General features: G+C 39.8%; 1 protein-coding gene and 1 pseudogene across 6 annotated transcripts in view; both read left to right on the top strand.

The window, feature by feature from the left end:
- Window positions 1-18,571, top strand: part of DCX (doublecortin) — a 231,038-nt gene that overhangs the window by 136,889 nt on the left and 75,578 nt on the right. For all 6 annotated transcript variants that reach the window (XM_019660194.1, XM_019660192.1, XM_019660193.1 and 3 more), the window contains one exon: window positions 17,445-17,547. In XM_019660194.1, the coding sequence (XP_019515739.1) occupies window positions 17,445-17,547 (103 nt within the window). The remainder of the gene's footprint in view (window positions 1-17,444; window positions 17,548-18,571) is intronic.
- Window positions 988-1,905, top strand: LOC109392091 (solute carrier family 25 member 51-like; annotated as a pseudogene).

Below are 18,571 nucleotides of genomic sequence, written 5' to 3'. Positions count from 1 at the left end.
GAGGAATGCATGCCCAACCTAGACCCAGCAAAATTCTCAAAAATTTAGTTCAACCAAATATGAACTCATGGCGCCAGGGTCATTCTAGGTCGTTCTAGGTCATTCACGCAGGCTCGCCTGCTGCCGATCTACTGGCCAGGGGCTACTGGGCGTGGAGCTGGGCGCCCGTGGCCATGGGAAATCCGGTTATCAAAATTGACTCCAGAAGAGAGAACCTAACAGACCATTAACAATGGAAGATATTGAGGGGCCGGCCGAGTGGCGCGATGGTTAAGAACTGGCTTGGGATGCCAGAGGGCCCCGGTTCGGATCCCACATATGAGGGCCAGTGACACTGCCCTCCGCAGCTGAGATGCTGAACAACAGCTCAACCTGGAGCTGGGCTGCCATGAGTCGCCGGTGACGGCGTGGGCTGCAGTCCCTGTGGCAGTGGGTTGCCATTGGCTGCCATGTGTGGCCAGCAGCCAGCGTGAGCGGCCAGCAGCCGCAGTGAGCGGCCGTCCAGATGCCGGCGACTGATCTGCCTCACCAATGATGGTGCCAACTTGGGCCAGTGAAGCAACATCCTCCACAAACTAGATTGAAGAACAAAACAACAGCAACTTGTCTGTTCCCCTTCCCCCAACTCCCCAGCACTGTTCCCATCCCCCCAATTCCCCAATAAAAAATCTTAAAAAAAAAAAACAATGGAAGAAATTGAAAAAGTTGTCAAAAAGCTACCATTTCTCAAAACACTTGGCCCAGATGGTGTTGCAGATGACAAGAACTTCCTGTTTCTCAAACCAGAAGTCAGCATCATGCTTAACAGTAATCCCTAGCAAAGTTCCTACAGATGACAAGAAAAATATCAGGATCTTCATTATTACCATAATTGAATTTTGTTCAGGAAATATTTGTCAACCCAATAAGGTAGAAGAAAGAAAGATAAATATTATAAAGGAGAAGGCAAAACTATTCGGTTAAAAAAATCCTTCATGAAGGAGAAAGATCTTAAGCCACATGATGGATTCAGAAGCCCATGAAAAGGGGTCGCCAATTATAGCACCTTCAAAACAAGATATATCACCTCATATTGCAAATGTTGTATTTGCAAATGTGAAATGAAGTATTAACTTGTGTGGCTGCTGTGCAGCTTTCAACAATGTAGCAATCACACTTCCCATTCAGAAGGTCCTCTTTCGGCAACAGCTGTATGAAATCAAAACCAGGGATGCAGTGCTTCAGTTGAGAAGGGATGGACTTCAAAACTTGCATCGTGGAATCCTTCCACCGTTAATGTAGAAGACACTACACTGGCGCTTATGTTTGGTCTGTATGAGGATTTATCTTGCCTTCTCCGTAAGCATATCAGTACCCCAGAATTCGCAACCCGTAGCATGGCAACATTACTTGCAGGGACAACAGAAGCAATTTTCACTCCTTTGGAAAGTTCAAACGTTGCTACAAGACCACCAGCACCATGACCAATTTACGAACACTTTTCAGGCTTTCAAGGCACTGAAATGCCATGGAATTGGAGAGTATTATCGAGGCTCAATACCTGTTTTTTTCTGAAACGGATTCAGCAATGTCCCTTTTTTTTTGGCCTTTGGGGTCCCATTAGGGAGTATCTCCCTACCGCCAAGACTCACAATGCTCACTCGGTCAATGATTTTATCTGCGGGGGTCTATTGGGTGCCATGTTGGGAATCTTGTTTTTTCCAGTTAATGTTGTAAAAACTCGCAAGCAATCTCAGATTGGTGGGAGAATTTCAGCCTTTTCCCAAGGTTTTCCAAAAAATCTGGTTAGAATGGGACAGGAAACTGACAAATCTTTTCAGAGGTGCCCATCTGAATTACCATCAGTCCCTCATCTCTTGGGGCATAATCAGTGCGACTTATAAGTTTTTGTTAAAGATTACATGAAAGATCTCATCAGTTAATTGCCATTTATCAACTGACCAGACCTTCTAAGGAGAATGCAGTTTGATCCCATTCCTAATTGGCCAAATACTAGTTGGTGTCATAAGTCCAGAACACAATTAATTATGGGCAAAGCTGTTTTTTAAAGCTTCAACAAATTCAGAGCAAACGTTTTCAATAGGAAAATTTAAGGTTTTTTTTGGGGGGGAGGGTTGTTGTTGTTTTTTTTTTAAATCATTACCAGAGAACTTAGGCTAATTGTCTGGTTAAGAATTGTCTATCTGATGGATGGCTTTTGACAAGAAAACTAATACCCAAGACAGTCTTTTTTCCCAAAGTCTTTAAACCCTCTGATTCAAGCTTAAGTGACCATGACCAGAGAAAAGGCTCTTAGGCCCCCTTGAATTCTCAGGCTTACTTTTATTACTCCATTTCTTGCTTCTCTGCTCTTAACAGGAGTTGCAAAGGGTAGTCTTTGCTAAACTTAAGTGTATATGTGGTGGGACAAAGGAGCAAAACAGAGAATAAAAGAGCTTAATAGGTGTAGGCTTTTCATGATAATAAATTGCTTGCATTCATTTTAAAACAGCACCTGTTGGGGATAGTCATTATCTGACCTATTTCTATTTATACATGGTATACTCAAACAGCTAATGAAAGCTCCCATTTTGCTTTCTAGGTTTGAAAGTTTTCTGTTTAGTTCTGAATGTGACCTTAAACCCATCGAAAGTATTTTTATGCCTACTTCACTTATTCATTGGCAAAAGTTGTTACAGGCATTTCATCCTGTTAAGAAGTCTCATATTAATTGCATACAGATCAAACTCTGTAGCTCAATTTCTTTGAAATACTGTTGCCAACTTAGCAAACAGTTTTGGGTTTTTTTTCTTTGAGTACTAGTTTGTCTTATTCAGGTATCCTATTCCTTTGAAATTCCTTGAAAAAAAAAACATTTCCATACAATTTTATTTTGGAGGTCTAATAAGATTCCAGATTTTTTTTTCTGGTTTCTAAATGTTTTGTGGGAGGGAAGAAAAAAATTCAGGATAGCTTGCACCCCACAATATTAGCTGTCACTTTTCATTTTACTCTTTGAAACAGAGACTTCTTTTAGGATTTTTACATTTTGGGAACCCAGTTTTACCACTTTATCATTAAATCAATTAGCTTAAGAGGAAAGGATCTAAAGCTATTTGAAGGGTTAATTTTAAATCCTAGAAGTTGCTAATGGTTGGAAAGCTTACTCATTCCTTACCCAACAGACAAAAACTTATTTGTCAAAGGATCAGATTTTAAAATAGTTTTTCCAAATAAATAAGGCAAAATAACTATACACCAATTGAATAATGAAACATCCTTGAAAAGTGATTTATCTTTTAAAAACCTACATCTGTAAATATTATGTAGTTAAGATTGCTTTCCAGCACCTGACATGGCAGAGTAGTTAGGTTTCTTACTACGTTTTTCATCACATTGGGTAGTTGCATATGAAAATGTGCACATACCAAAATAAAATCAGGTACTCAATTGGTACTTTACTCAGTTTCTGGGCAGATAGTCCAAAAAAGGTGTTTACTTCTACGTGCAGTATGGCTGGTCAAATAAGATGAACATCCTTCAGAATGGGTTGGGAAGTGTTATCAAGCATTTGTCAGGCAGTAATCAGGCTCAGGAGCTTTACAACAGCTCTGTTTCACAATGTTGTGCTACAAATGGCAGTTTACATGAGAGAGAGACCAAGGTACAGATGTAAGGATTTTAGATAACAATTTGTCACCAAATGTGAGTAGCATCCTTTCGCCTGTCAGAAATGAATGGCAGGCATGGTGATACCTGAACCCCTCATTCATGTGCATGTGTCCCTGAGCATTCCTGGGCTTGTCTAGTGCTTAGAATGGGGAAGGTGTGCTGCCTGAGGCCACACCCGGGCCTTGGGAATGTACTCCATGGGGACTTTAGTTCCACATGGCTTCCTTTTTGTATGTACATTCCATGTAGGTGGTAGAAATCTAAGTTCTAAAGCACTTCTGTGAAACACAAGTGAAGTGAGAATTCAAAGGAGACCGCTTTGGTTTCTGCCCTCTCAGATATGTAACAATAAATATTTTAACGGTTTTAACTCATAATATTTTTTGATTTCTTTGTCACCTTTTACAGCTTTTGAAGACCAAACTGCAAATACCAGGGATAGTTTTGTGTTGTCCTATAGACTTCTGAAACTTGACAAAAAATTCAACACAACTTGTGGTAGCCAACAGCTTTGTCTAAACTTCAAGTCAAAATATGTTATCAATAAGCAAGAGATTCTAACTATTGTTTTTACCTTTAGTGTGAACTAATATGGCAATAAGTTTGAAAAGGCAAACATGATTGAATAATTTTGAAAAGCTTTAAAAGTGGCCCTTCCTGTTACATATATGACACAGACTCCTCATGGGTGCAGGGCACTTGTGATCTTGACTCCTGTACTTCACGTCTGATGTTATGGATTCTGTATTGAACATACTTAGAGTTGTATGAGCCCTCAGGACTAGATGACAGAGTAAACAATATGGTGGCAAATTTGTGTGTTTCGTTTGTGTTGGAGACAAAGCTGATGTTTTCATCTCAGTAGTCAATATTCATCTTACCTTATAGTTGCTTATATATAATCACCTGCTATACATTGTGAACTGTGCAGTGAAACAATTGTGTATATATAATCATTTTTGGAGACCTGAGATTCCCTAGCTCGGTGACAGTGGTCATAGTCAGAAGGCTGTGCAGACATGGAAGGGAATTATGGGTGGTAGGCAGGATGTGTGAAATGGGATATAGAGAGCTTCACAGTAAGCCAATCATGTTGACCAACATTGGTTCAATGTAGATGAAGTACTGTAGTGTGAAGGGTGTGCAAGTAAAAATGAAGGCAAGACAGGTCAAATTGGAAGAAAGACTTGATTTCTTTTAAAATAATTATGTCCTCTCGTGCATATAAATGCATATCAAAGACTTGAAAAGGAATTCTCTTTAAATTTGAGGATTTTAGTTTTTAATGCTGTCTTTTTGCTTAATATTAAATATTGCTTACTTAAATGGCTCCCATGTTGTGTGCGGGAGGGGACAGTCTACATGTTTCTTTTTTAAAAATTTCATTATTAAAAGTAGTTAAGCACAAAAAAATATGAACTCATATATATATTTGGGGGGGTTGTTGTAAAAGTCATGATGCATTTTTGCAATGAAAATCAGAAAAAAATACATCATGACTTTTCTGACAACCATATATGGGTGGGCTTTGAAGGATTTTAAGCAGAGGATGATATACCTGAATAAAATTGTAAAGTACTACTCTCACTGCAGTATGGTAAATAGTATAAGTGTTTGTGTAGGGCATGGGAGGGCATGCTGACACAACTGGACATATAAAGACCAATTATAAAGCTACTGTGTCATATTTTGGATTAGGATAGTGACAATGGAGAGGGAAAACTGTGACTTCTAGTAAACAATGTTTTCTGGTTTGGACAACTGGGAGAATTCTGGTACCATTTATTAAGATAAGGAGAGCTGGAGGGAAGTAGGACTTGGAGAGGGAGAAATCAGACTTTAGTCTTGGGCATATTAAATTTGGGATGCCTATCAGATAACCAAGTGGAATCATCAAGAAGGCAGTTGAATATAAGAGCCTAGAATTCAGGTATAAGAATGACCTGGAGATATGCATGAGTGAGTCATCAGTATATACGTAGATAGTTTGTAAGTTCTTGGGACTGGATATGATCTCCTAGTAAATATGTATAAATAAAGAAGCGAAGAGGTCTGAGACCTGAGCACTGGGACTTTCAAACATTGAGTGGTCTGGAAGAGAAAGAGAATCTAGCTAAGGAGATTGAGGTAGTTGGAAATCCAGAAGTCTGCAGTTTCCCAAATGCCAAGAGAGGCAAGTATTTAAGGAGGAAGACTTGCTCAACTTACATCTAATGTTGCTGAGGGGTTTAGCAAGATGAAGTCAGAGAAGCAACCATGTGATGTGAGAACATGGAAGTCGTGGTTGACCTTGATGAGAGCAGCCTGGGTAGTTTGAATGGGGTGAAAGTTGATTGAATTGGTTTGAGAGGAAAATTGGAGGTGTTGAAGAGTACATAAGTATGGAAGTGTTGTTTTGTGGGTTTTTTTAAGATTTGGGATGATTTTTTTAAACTTTATTTGGGAACTGTGTGTTTTTGCAGGACCCATTAGCTCCAAGTCAAGTTGTTGTTTTCAATCTAGTTGTGGAGGGCGCAGCTCACTGCACTGTGTGGGAATCAAACAAGCAACTGTGGTGTTATGAGCCTGAGCTCTAACCACCTGAGCCAAAAACGCCCAGTGTGGAAGTCTTTTGAAAACACTAAAAATATTTTACAAATGCAAGTGCCGTTGTTATTATTTTATGAGAGATTTTAGGGAAGTTCAAGGCTTGAATAAAGAGATCTGTGCCAACAGAGACACTGTAGAACTAAGGAGCTGTTTGCCCAGGCAAAAATGTTGACATGAAAAATTCACCAGACCTGAAGAGAACTCTAAGAAAACAACTTTGATAAGAATGCCAGGGTTGTCTCAAAAACATTGTCCCAGCTCTTCAAGACAACCCTGTGTTAACCTCTGACTGGAACCCACCCAGGGTTGGCAAGCAGGAAATATTCCAGATGAGAGTAGCAGTAACTTTTAGGAAAAACCTCATCTGTAATGTTTACTGAATCTTTTAATTCATTTTGTAAAACTTGTCAGCCACTCTCTATGGGCAGAGCACACTGTTGGCAAGACTGGGAAATCAGTGTGATTTGTCTTCCCTGCCACAAGTTTCCCTCTTTTTCACCACTGGTGTCACTCATCCCTCCATAGACACTTTCTGCCCTTCTCTTCACCATGAATTCTACCAGTAGGCAACTGTATGTTTTGTCTGTGCAGAAGGCTGGCAGATGGGTCTGGGCAATTGTGCTTTGGAGTTCTTTTTTTCCAGGGCTATTAAGAAAAAGACATGTTCCTGCTTCTCTGCCTTATTTATGCAGTTACCTGGAATATTCTTTACTCCTATCTCCATCAACCTATAACTCACACATTCTTCAAGACTCTTGATTTTGTGTCACCTTCTCTGTGTACCATTCTCTAGTTCTCATGATTAAAATTGTTCCCTTTGTCTTCTGTGTTCCCTTTGCTCTTTGTGCCTCTATAATAGTGTTAACAACAGTCTGCCCTGTGTTCCAATTATTTATGTAGTTCTAACTGCTTATTCTGCTGTATACTCTGAAGACAGGGGCCTTTTATTATACATTTCTATATCTCTCACATAGTTCCTTTGCCCTAGTAAGTGCTCAGTGAATCACTTTTAGTGGAATTAAACTTTCACTGAAAATATTTTGCATGTTGAAAGTGAGTCCCATAGATACATAAGCAAGACCTTACTTCTTGAGATAACATTTCTTTCTGAAAAATTAGATAGTGAAACATACAGTGTATCAGTATTAGGCACATATGAGAATTAACTGCCAGCATTTATAAAATGTGGATAGAGAATCTAATCAAGCTTAAATTAAGTCATAGAGTGAATTTGCCATTTGCAGCTCATAGACTCAAACTGTTCTCACACAGTGATTTGTTGTCTTAATTTCCCCATTTGTACTTCAACATTTAAGCAACTGTAGAGTCCATATAATATTTTTAAATTTTTTATTAAATTTATTGGAATGACATTGGTTAGTAAAATTATATACGTTTTAAATGTACATTTCTATAACACATCATCTATATATTGCATAGTTTATTCACCACCCAGAATCAGTTCTCCTTCCATAACCATATATTTGACCCTGTTTACCATCTTCTATCACCCCCACTACCTCCTTACCCTCTGGTAACCACTAAATTGTTGTCTATATCTACATATTTTTGGTTTGTCTTGTTTGTTTGTTGCTTTCAATTTTATATCCCACATATGAGTGAAGTCATATGGTTCTTGACATTTTCTGTCTGACATATGTCACTTAACATGATAATCTCAAGATCTACCCATGTTGTCACAAATGGCAGTATTTCATATTGTCTTATGGTTGAGTAATAGTCCATTGTATATATGTGCCACATGTTCTTTATCCAGTCATCTATTGAGGAACACTTTGGTTGGTTCATTGTCTTGGCTACTGTGAATAATGCTGCAATGAACATAGGGCAGATAATTTTTGACAAAGGAGCCAGAAATATACAATAATGAAAAGAAAGTCTCTTCCATAAGTGGCACTGGGAGAATTGGAAAGCCACATACAAATGAATGAAACTAGACTGCTCTGTCACAATATACAAAAGTTAACTCAAAATGAATCAAATACCTAAACATAAGACCTGAAACAATAAACTGCATAGAAGAAAGCATAGGTACTAAACTTATGGACCTTGGGTTCAAAGAGGAATTTATGAATTTGACCGAAAAGAAAAGGGAAGTGTAAGCAAAAATAAATGAATAAGACTATATCAAACTCAAAACTTTCTGCACAGCAAAAGAAACCATCAACAAAACAAAGAGGCAACCAACTGAATGGGGGAAGATATTCATGGACAACACCTCTGATAAAGGACTAATGTCCAAAATCTGTAAAGAACTCATACAACTCATCACCACCACCACCACCACCACCAACAACAACAACAACAACAAAACAATCCAGTTAAAAAATGGGCCAGAAACTGTACAGACACTTCGCCCAAGAAGACAAACAACAGCCAACAGATATATGGAAAAAAGGCTCAACTTCACTAGTTATTAGGGAAATGCAAATCAAAACCACAATGAGATATCACCACACACCAGTTAGAATGGCTATTATCAACAAAACAAATAATAACAAGTGTTGGAGGGGCTGTGGAGAAAAGGGAACCCTCATACACTGCTGGTGCAAACGTAGATTGGTACATATAATCTTTGGTTCACACCAGGAGTCGGCAAACTGCAGCTCATGAACCACATGTAGTTCTTTGTGTACGTTCTATCTCAAAAGTTTGCCGACCCCTGGAAGAGCCAATCCTGTCCCTCACAACAATTTAAAAATTATTAGAGAGCCATAAATATATTTTTACATGACCACCATTATGTTAATAATATCCTTTCAAAATTTTATAAATGAAACTATAATAGTTTTACTTTCATTTTCAATTTTACTTCAGAGCCTCATGCACGTACCCAAAGAGTTGCATGTGGCTTGCCAGCCGCAGTTTGCTGACCCCTGGAGGCTCTTCCATCTCAAAAGTTTGCAGACCTCTGGTTCACACTAAACTGGTTCACAACCAAACTAGCTTCCCTTTCACCAATAGCTGATTGATGATTTTTTTTAAAAAAAGGAAGAACATTATTAATGGTTAAATGTTAATGTGAGTTGGTTTTATTGATTTTGTGCTGGCAGTTGATTAATTACAAAGACAAGTGTCACGCTTTTGTGTTCTCTGACTTAAATACTCAAGTGTGACTCATACAAAAGCTTATGTCGGCAAGACCCTTGCTTTCTGTGGATGCTATAAGCAGTATCATAATGATTATTATTTTTAGTACTTCTGTTCGCACCTCATGATGGAAATTTTTTCTCAAAAAAACTGACTTTCAAAATTATACATTTGCAATGTAAGCGAAGGTGGACTTTGTGTTGTGTTACCTCCGTGAAATTTTAAAATCCAAGTGTAAGTGTGAGTTTTATTCAGAAATTATGTCTGACACCCCGTTCTTGTTTTCCTACTTTCCTTCTTCCTTGTTCTTTTTCTCTTCCTTCTTCCCTTCCTTCTCCTTTTCTTATTTTTCCAGCACATACTCAGTTGCCAGGTAGAGTAATGAATAGGAGTTTTCTTGTCTATAGATTAAAAACATGGTCCATAAAAATGTTTTCCTTTTTTCAATTCAGTAAAATGTTCTAATGCATATCAGGCATTATGACAAATGGGAACTCTCCTGTCTAGGCTATATACAAGCCTTACAGGTCAGGGCTTCAGGAAGGTATGTTCTATCAGAAAATTTAATTCTTTTGTTCTGAATTAAATCAGGACACCGAGTGCTATTCTCCACTCTGCCATAGCCACCTGTGTATATTTGGGCCACTTTGACTTTGTGTTTTGGGGTCCTTACATTTAAGATGGAAAACTTTTTATTTTCCCATTTACAAAGTGGAGGAGGGCTGTTGAGTCTCAATATCCAAGGCATTTGGGAAAGCTGGGTATCCACATGCACAATGTGAATTGGTCTGTGTTTGGAAGCCAGTAAAATGTGGAGTGGGATTACACAAGAAACCTGATGCTGAACAGCTGGATTGCAAAATGAAGCTTGAAGTCAGCCCCACCATTGTGAGTGTCAGAAGCATAGAGGGCTTTGCCTTTCTTAGAAGCTCCCTGAAGGAAGGGCTATCCAAAGGCTTTTCCTAAAGCCTGAGTGGTGGCAGAGAGGCTTGTGGGTGGAGGAGGCTAGGTCATTGTGACATCAATCGCCAGAGCTACACGTGAAGGCTTTCTTGTCCTACATTAGGATATCATGGTATGTTACTATCATGGCTGCTTTGAAGCTTTTGGTTATTCTTCTTGGGAAGCAATTTCCACAAATATCCCCAAAATGAATGCTCTGGTCCTTTTTGGAGAAGAGTGGCTGTTTGAAGTATTTACTAAGTTCTTTTTATGGCTAGTAGTTGATGGAGGTTTTCTATTTCTTTTTGAGCTAATGCTATTTTTTTAGGTTTTCCTTCATTTCATCCACGTTTTCAAACTAATTAGCATAGTTATGCAAAGAATAATTTTATATCTTTTATACTTTATTTTATCTTTTTCAGATTTTTATTTAAAATATTGCTAACATACAACACTATGTCAGTTACAAGTGTACACCACAGTCGTTCCACATTTATATACATAAAGAAGTTATCATTATAAATGCAGCAACCATCTGACTCTGTACCATGCTATCACAATTTGATTCACTATATTCCCCATGCTATACATAACATCCCTATGACTTAGTTGTTTTATACCTGGAGATTTGAACCTCTATTTCCCCTTCAACTTTCACACACACACCCCTTTTTAATTTTTCAATTACAGATAATATTTAATATTATTTTATATTAATTTCAGGTGCACAACATAGTGGTTAGACATTTGTGTAATTTAAGAAGTGATACCCCTGACTACTAGTACTCACTTGGCAGTACACATAGTTATTAGCATATTATTGACTATATTACCTATGCTTTACTTTACATCCCCATGACTATTTTCTAACTACCAATTTATACTTCTTAATGCCTTCACCTTTATCACCCTGCCCCATCCCCCTTCCATTTGTCACCCTGTTAAATCTAGTACCCATCTGACACCATACATAGATATTACAATATTGTTGACTATATCATTATGCTATACCCTACATCCCCATGACTACTTTGTAACAACCAATTTATACTTCTTAATCTCTTCCCCTTGTTTTTCACACACCCTCTCAACCCTCCTCCCATAAGGCAACCATTAAGATGTTTTCTGTATATATGAGTATATTTCTGTTTTATTTGTTTGTTTCTTCATTTTGTTCTTCAGATCCACATATAAGTGACATCACATTGTATCTGTCTTTCTCTGTCAGACATACTCCACTCAGCACAGTACCTCCAGGTCCCTTTATGCTGCATAAATGGCAAAAAACCATTCTCTTCCATGGCTGAGCAATGCACCATTGTATAATATATATGTACCACCTCCCTTTGTCCATTCATGAATTGATGGACATCCAGGCTACCTCCACATCTTGGTTATTGTAAATAATGTTGCAATGAACATATAGATGCACATGTCCATTCGAAGTACTGTTTTGGGTTTCTTCGGATAAATACCCAGAAGTAAGATTACTGATTCCTTCTTTGTCTCTTGTTATAGCCTTTGTTTTACAATCTATTTTGCCTGGTATAAGTATTGCTACTCGAGCTTTTTGTTTTCTTTTTGTCTCCATTTTCATGAAATATCTTTTTCCATCCCTTTACTTTCAGTCTTTGTGTGTGTTTGGATCTGAAGTGAGTCTCTTGTAGACAGCTTATGTAAGGGTCTTGATTTCTTATTCATTCAGCCACCTTATCTTATAATTGAAATGTAATCCACTTATATTTAAGGTAATTGTTGACAGATATGTCATTATTACCATTTTTATTATTCATATATATATTTCATCTTGAAGAAATCCCTGTAACATTCCTTGTAATACTGGTTTGGTGGTGCTGAACTCCTTTAGCTTTTTCTTGTCTGTGAAGCTCTTTATCTGTCCTTCAGTTTTAAATTATAGCCTTGCTGGGTAGAATAGTCTTGGTTATAGATCCTTGCTTCTCATCACTTTGAATATTTCCAGCCAATCCCTCTGACCTGCAAACTTTCTGTTGAGAAATTAGTTGACAATCTTATGGGAGCTCCCTTACAAGTTACTAGTTGCTTCCTCTTGCTGCTTTTAGGATTCTCTCTTTGTCTTTAACCTTTGCCATTTTAGTTATTATGTGTCTTGGTGTGGGCCTTTTTGGATTCATCTTGTGTGAGACTCTCGGGGTTCCAGGGCTTGTATGTCTATTTCTGTTGACAGTTTAAGAAATATTTCAGTCATTCTTTCCTCAAATAGGTTGTCAGTCCTTCGCTATCTCTCTTCTCCTACCCCTATAATGGGAATGTTGTTTGTTATGCTTAATGTCCCAGAGGCCTCTTAAACTATCCTCATTTTTTTTGGATTCTTTTTTCCTTTTGCTGTTCCAATTGGGTGTTTTCTGCTACCTTGTTTTTCAAATCACTGATTCTATCTTCTGCTTTATCTAGTCTCCTTGTAATTCCTTCTAGTGCATTCTTCATTTCAGTTATTGTATTCCTCATTTCTGAATGTTTCTTTTTTATGGTTTCTATGTCTTTTTTTTATACTTGCTTTCTCTTTGTTGTAGTCCTCACTAAGTTTCTTGAGCATCCTTATGACCAGTGTTTTGAACTCTGTCTCTGGTAGGTTGCTTGTCTCCATATTATTTAGTTCTTTTTCTGGAGATTTCTCCTGTTCCTTCATTTGGGATGTATTACTTTGTTTCCTCATTTTGGCTGCCTCTCTGTGTTTGTTTCTATGCATTTGGTAGATATGCTACATCTCCCAGTCTTGCCAGTTGACTTTATGTAGTAAGTACCCTCTGGGGCCCAGTGGCATAATTTCCCTGGTCACGTGAACCATGTGTTCCAGGAGTGTCCCTTGTGTGAGTTGTCTGTGCCCTACTGTTATAGTTGAAGCTTGATTGCTATTGGCATGTCAGTTGATGGGGTTGGTCCTCAGGCTGACTGGCTGTGGGATTGAGCTGTGTCCACAGCTTATCAGGTATTGTGCAGGGGACTTACCACACAGTGTGGGATTTGCCCCAGTGGGATCTAGTGCCTGTTGAGATCACCCTTTGGGTGTGCCACTTGTGGGGCTAATTGGGTAGTGTTCTTCTGTTGTCTGAATCCAACCTCCAAGCATGTTGGTTCTAGGGCCTCTTGGGAGGGGCTCTGATGCAGGCCCAGTTCAGCCACTGCCTGTGATCTAGTCAGGAACTACCTGGTAGGAGCTATAATGTGATCCACAGTTAGTTGCTGCCTGTGGTGGACATTGAAATGTGTGGAAAAGGCCACACTGTGAGCCAAGAATGACTGCAACCAGTACTGTGTCCATGGTAGCTCTATAAAAAGCCAGGGCACACCAAGGCCTGCTGCAGTTTTCTGGCTCCCTTAAGGTTCAGCCATCAATAAAGCCTTGTGCAGTATGGAGTTGGGTGTGGCAGGGTCTCAGTGAGTCCCCAAGGTGGAGCAAGTGGAGCTCAGCAGACCAATTCAGATTGAGATTTGGCCATGGGTGTGGGAGAGGGCGCACCACAGGAAATATGGTGCCTGCCTACCCACTGCAGGGGAGGAGGACCCCACCTAGAGAAAATGTCAACTATCTTTCAGCTCTCTCCTGAAGCCACATACCTCATTCTGCCCCCCATATGCCTCGGAGGCCCCCTGAATCACTGTCCCTCTGCTAGAACCCAGAGTGAGTGCCTGCAAGCAGGTTAGTGTGAGCCCTTTAAGAGAAAGTCTGAGTTTCCCACAGCCTTTTATACCACCCAGCGTGTGAATCCCCACTCTTTTTCACAGCTAGATGTTGTGGGGGTTCCTCTTCCTGGCACCAGTACTCCAGGTTGGGGGGCTTGGTGTGGGGCTATGGTCTCTTGTTTCTCTGTGGAGAATCTCTGTGGCCAAGATATCCCTCATAATTTTCATCCACCACATGGAAGTTTGGGGCCAGCCCATTTCGAGTCTCCGCTTCTCCTGATAGTCTTGATGTGGCTTCTTTATATCCTTAGTTATAAAACTTCTGTTCAGCTAGACTTTAGATAGTTCTCCAGGTAGATTGTTCTATAATTTAGATGTGATTTTGATGTGTTCATGGGATGAGGCAAGCACAGCACTTATCTACTCTGCCATCTTGGATCTCTTTCGCAAATAATTACTTCTGACTTCACAATCATTTTTCCTTTCTTGTTCCTAATTTGTGTATTTGTTACCTTTCAAAATATTTGAATGCTAGTTTCTATTGTCTGACACAATTGATTTATTCTTTCTACTTTTTTCCTTTGTACATCCTTACAAAGCCTCCTCCTCCTCTTCTTCCTTCTCCTCCTTATCCTCCTCTTCTTCCTTCTCCTCCTCCTCCTCCTCCTCCTCCTCCTCCTCCTNNCTTCTTCTTCTTCTTCTTCTTCTTCTTCTTCTTCTTCTTCTTCTTCTTCTTCTTCTTCTTCTTCTTCTTCTTTTACATTTGGTTGAGGAAGCAAAACAGTCCTGGCTAAATTCTCATTATGTTAAAAGCACTCTAACAGAAACAATCGGGAGATACACAAGGAGGGATAAACCTGGGCTTTACATTCAGGAAACTTGTGATCTAATGGGAAGGACTAGGTGAGTACTCATGACAATACTGGCAAGTCTTGAAACAAAGTGCTAAATCTTAGAGACCACTAGGGGATGGACACCTAAAGGTGAGGCTTCCCTCATTCATGATCACAACTAAAGTCAGTCAGTCAGGATAAAGGAAACCTCAAACACAAGGGCATAGTAGAGATCTTCTCTGTTAAGGAGGTGGCAGGCAGTAAACAATTGAGAGATACACAATGTATCAAAGTTAGGGGTTCCAAGTTTTATTGAGCCAAGGTCCAAGATGTTAGTGGGAGTCTGCATCAGGGTTCAAAACCAAGTATCCTATGTCATTGGATTTGCTACCAGGAAAATATGCAGGATACTTATTGAACTAACAGTGTCAGACTTGTTCACTTGGATGTGGTACTAAATAGCTCCCATGGCACCTACGTATCCTCCTATCTTAGCACTCATGATAGTACATTGAATTGCTGTGTTTCAATGTATTTCACTCCATCAGATTATGAGCTCCATGAAGTCACAAACTGAGTCTTATTCATCTTTGTCTCCCCAGTGCCTGAACCATACATAAGTCCTTTGTGTTACTGAGTGGCCGAAAACACAGGTTTTGGAGTAAGATAGATCTGCCTTTGTTTGGCTTCATCACTTTCCTCCTAAGTAATTTACTTATTGTCTCTGGGCCTCAGTTTTCTCATCTGTAAAATAGTGAAGACAATAATACCGACTTCTAGGATTTGTTATGAGAGTGAAATGAGATGACAGATTTGGAAGTACTTAACAGAGTGCCTGTCACAAAGTAAGCATTCAATTAGTGGTAGCTCTGATTGTCATTACATGATCATGGAATGAATGAATGAGTGAGGAGCAAGTGGGCTTAAGCAGAATGTTGGCTTGTTTGATGAGTCAGAACACAGGGCTGGGAAGTGGCTTAATGGGAGCAACCCTGGCAGTTCTCGAAGACTCCTTCCCTTTTCTTGGCATCTCTTGGATGATTGGGAGGTTGATACAATGGGGATAATATTTATGCATCTCTTGCTTTGTGTAAGGCTTGTAATCATCTTAACTGGGGGAACAGGGATTGAATAGACCCAAGGTGGGGGATGGTGTTATTAATATGAATGTTTTTCATGTATAACATAGTATTCTCTGCACTCAGCAAGCCATTGTTAGTTTGTGAGCACTATACCTTTGGAAAGCCATTGCTGGCAGATTGAATGGGTAGCTTAGAATAATTAGAAGCTTTGAATATTTTCAAAATAAAGATTGGAATAAGAATATTTTGAATCTATGGTTTCTCCTGGGGTTTCCTTAGTGTGCTGGACTACTTATCAAATATAACTAGGAAAGCTGAGAATTAGGGAGACTACAGGGAGCAGCATAATTTCCCAGGGACCCTTGTTGCTTTGTGCAGAAAAGAAATAGAGATTGTCTCTCTATTGTGGACAAGCAGCAGTGCATAGGGCACTACAGGGTGGGTAGGATCCTGGGAACATGGCTTTACCAGCAGAACCTCAAGCCTATGGGAATCTATTGCTCTTGATTAGTTTTTTTTTTTAAAGATTTTTATTGGGGAATTGGGGGTATGGGAACAGTGCTGGGGAATTGGGGGAAGGGGAACAGACAAGTTGCTGTCGTTTTGTTCTTCAGTCTAGTTGTGGAGGACGTTGCTTCACTGCCCCAAGTTGGCACCATCATTGCGCTCTTCCCAGGCGAGGCACATCAGTCGCCAGCTTCTGGACGGCCGCTCACTGCGGCTGCTGGCCGCTCACGCTGGCTGCTGGCTACACACAGTAGCCCATGGCAACCCACTGCCACAGGGGGTGCAGCCTACGCCGTCGCCGGCGACTCCCAGCAGCCCAGCTCCAGGTTGAGCTGTTGTTCAGCATCTTAGCTGTAGAGGGCAGTGTCACTGGCCCTCATATGTGGGATCCGAACCGGGGCCCTCTGGCATTCCAAGCCAGTTCTTAACCATCGCGCCACTCGGCCAGCCCTTGATTAGGTTTTAAGTGGTGAGAACAGTTTTCCCGTATTTGTTTTTTAGGGGAAAATGGTATTCTGGGCCACTCTGGGATCTTGGTCCATTTTAAGCAAAATTTCTGTTTTAGTGGATCCAAAGCAGTTAAGAACTGGTGTCCTTTTTTTAAAACTAATGACGAAGAGAGAAACTTTCACCTATTGGTCAATCACAGACTCTATCCACAACATGCTGCAGAAGGTCATTTTGATCTGCCTTGGCCTAGATCCCTGGCCCCAGAGTTGGGCTAGGAGCACTCTGCTTTTGAGGCTCTGAAAAAAAGTGACACTTGTAGGGCCATCTGCTTGTTGACTTTTATTCAGAGGTGGGCATTCTTTTAGACATCGTCCCTTAGTTACTCTTGATACAAGACTACCATACATGAAACATGGAAAGACAATGGCACTCAATATATATTTACTCACTAGGGACTGTGGTACAGACTATGAGCCTGGTATTTTGAGAAAAAGGAGATCCCTGGGGGCTAGAGATAATGGCCCAGATGTGAAATTTTCCCCCCTGCCAATATGGTATGACATTAATTGTCATGAGACTATCAAATACCAATCCAATAATCCTGCTTTCTCCATAGGTAACTTGTCTCCATGATTTCTTTGGTGATGACGATGTATTTATTGCCTGTGGTCCTGAAAAATTCCGCTATGCTCAGGATGACTTTTCTCTGGATGAAAATGGTAAGCACAACCAATGAATGTTATTGATACAGTATTCTGCCTCATTCTATCCCTTAGGATTTCCATGGGTTCACATGGCCTGGAGCACATCCATTCATGGTCCTTTAAGGTAAAATATTGTTAGTCTTTCTCTTGTATATTGGATAAATGAGTCAATAAGTGAAAGTGATTGGATATCCCAGATTCCCAGCCTCCAAATTCAATGAAACTTACTGTCTACCCCAACAGTGGCCATATTTCTTGAATCATATACTGTGTAACATGGGCTGACAGGCACAATTAGACCATGGGAAAGAGCATTTGGAGTCAGAACTTTGATATTGTATGTTATATGTTTTTTTCTAGTCAACATTCTGTGGCTATTTGGCCCATGTTGATTATTCTACTTTAAAAAGATTTTCCACTGAGTTCTTACTGCCAAAACTTTTCTTTTTTACTACCTTCTGGTTTGTTGCCCCATTCCCCCTGCCTTTTAACTCAATAGTTCAGAAGGCTGTTAATCTGAGAAAGGAGGCGAAACATTTGTCCATCTCTCTTTGCTGAGTCCAAGCTCCAGATATAAGTTAATGGTGAATTAGCTCACTCAGCAACAGGGTTAAGATGTGATCTTGAAGGAAAGACACATTCAATACATATTTCTCACATATGAGGACTAAAGTTTGAGAAAAACAAACTGAGTTGTACTAATATAGACTTTACAAACAACTCAAGTGAGAAGAACCATGGAAGAGGTAGCATTTCTTCTGTGTTCCTATTGAGAAGAGGAAAATTACCATAAAATATCTCAACAAATCCCAGGCTATGTCCAATTTTTTTTTAGCTGAGCTATCCTGTCACCTGTAGGCAGCTGTTGGCAGCTCAGCTTGGGCCGGGAATCGAACCAGCGACCCTGTTGTTCAGAGCTCACATTCTTGCGCGAGCTCTCAACCAACGGAGCCACTCAGCTAGCCCTATGTCCAATTTCTTATACCTTCTACATCTCCAACTCTGGATAACTAAAAAGTGCATCAACCAAAACAAGAAG

The sequence above is a fragment of the Hipposideros armiger genome, unplaced genomic scaffold, assembly GCF_001890085.2.
Source record: "Hipposideros armiger isolate ML-2016 unplaced genomic scaffold, ASM189008v1 scaffold_314, whole genome shotgun sequence".
NCBI lineage: Eukaryota > Metazoa > Chordata > Mammalia > Chiroptera > Hipposideridae > Hipposideros > Hipposideros armiger.
This window is presented reverse-complemented; position numbering and strand designations above follow the sequence as displayed.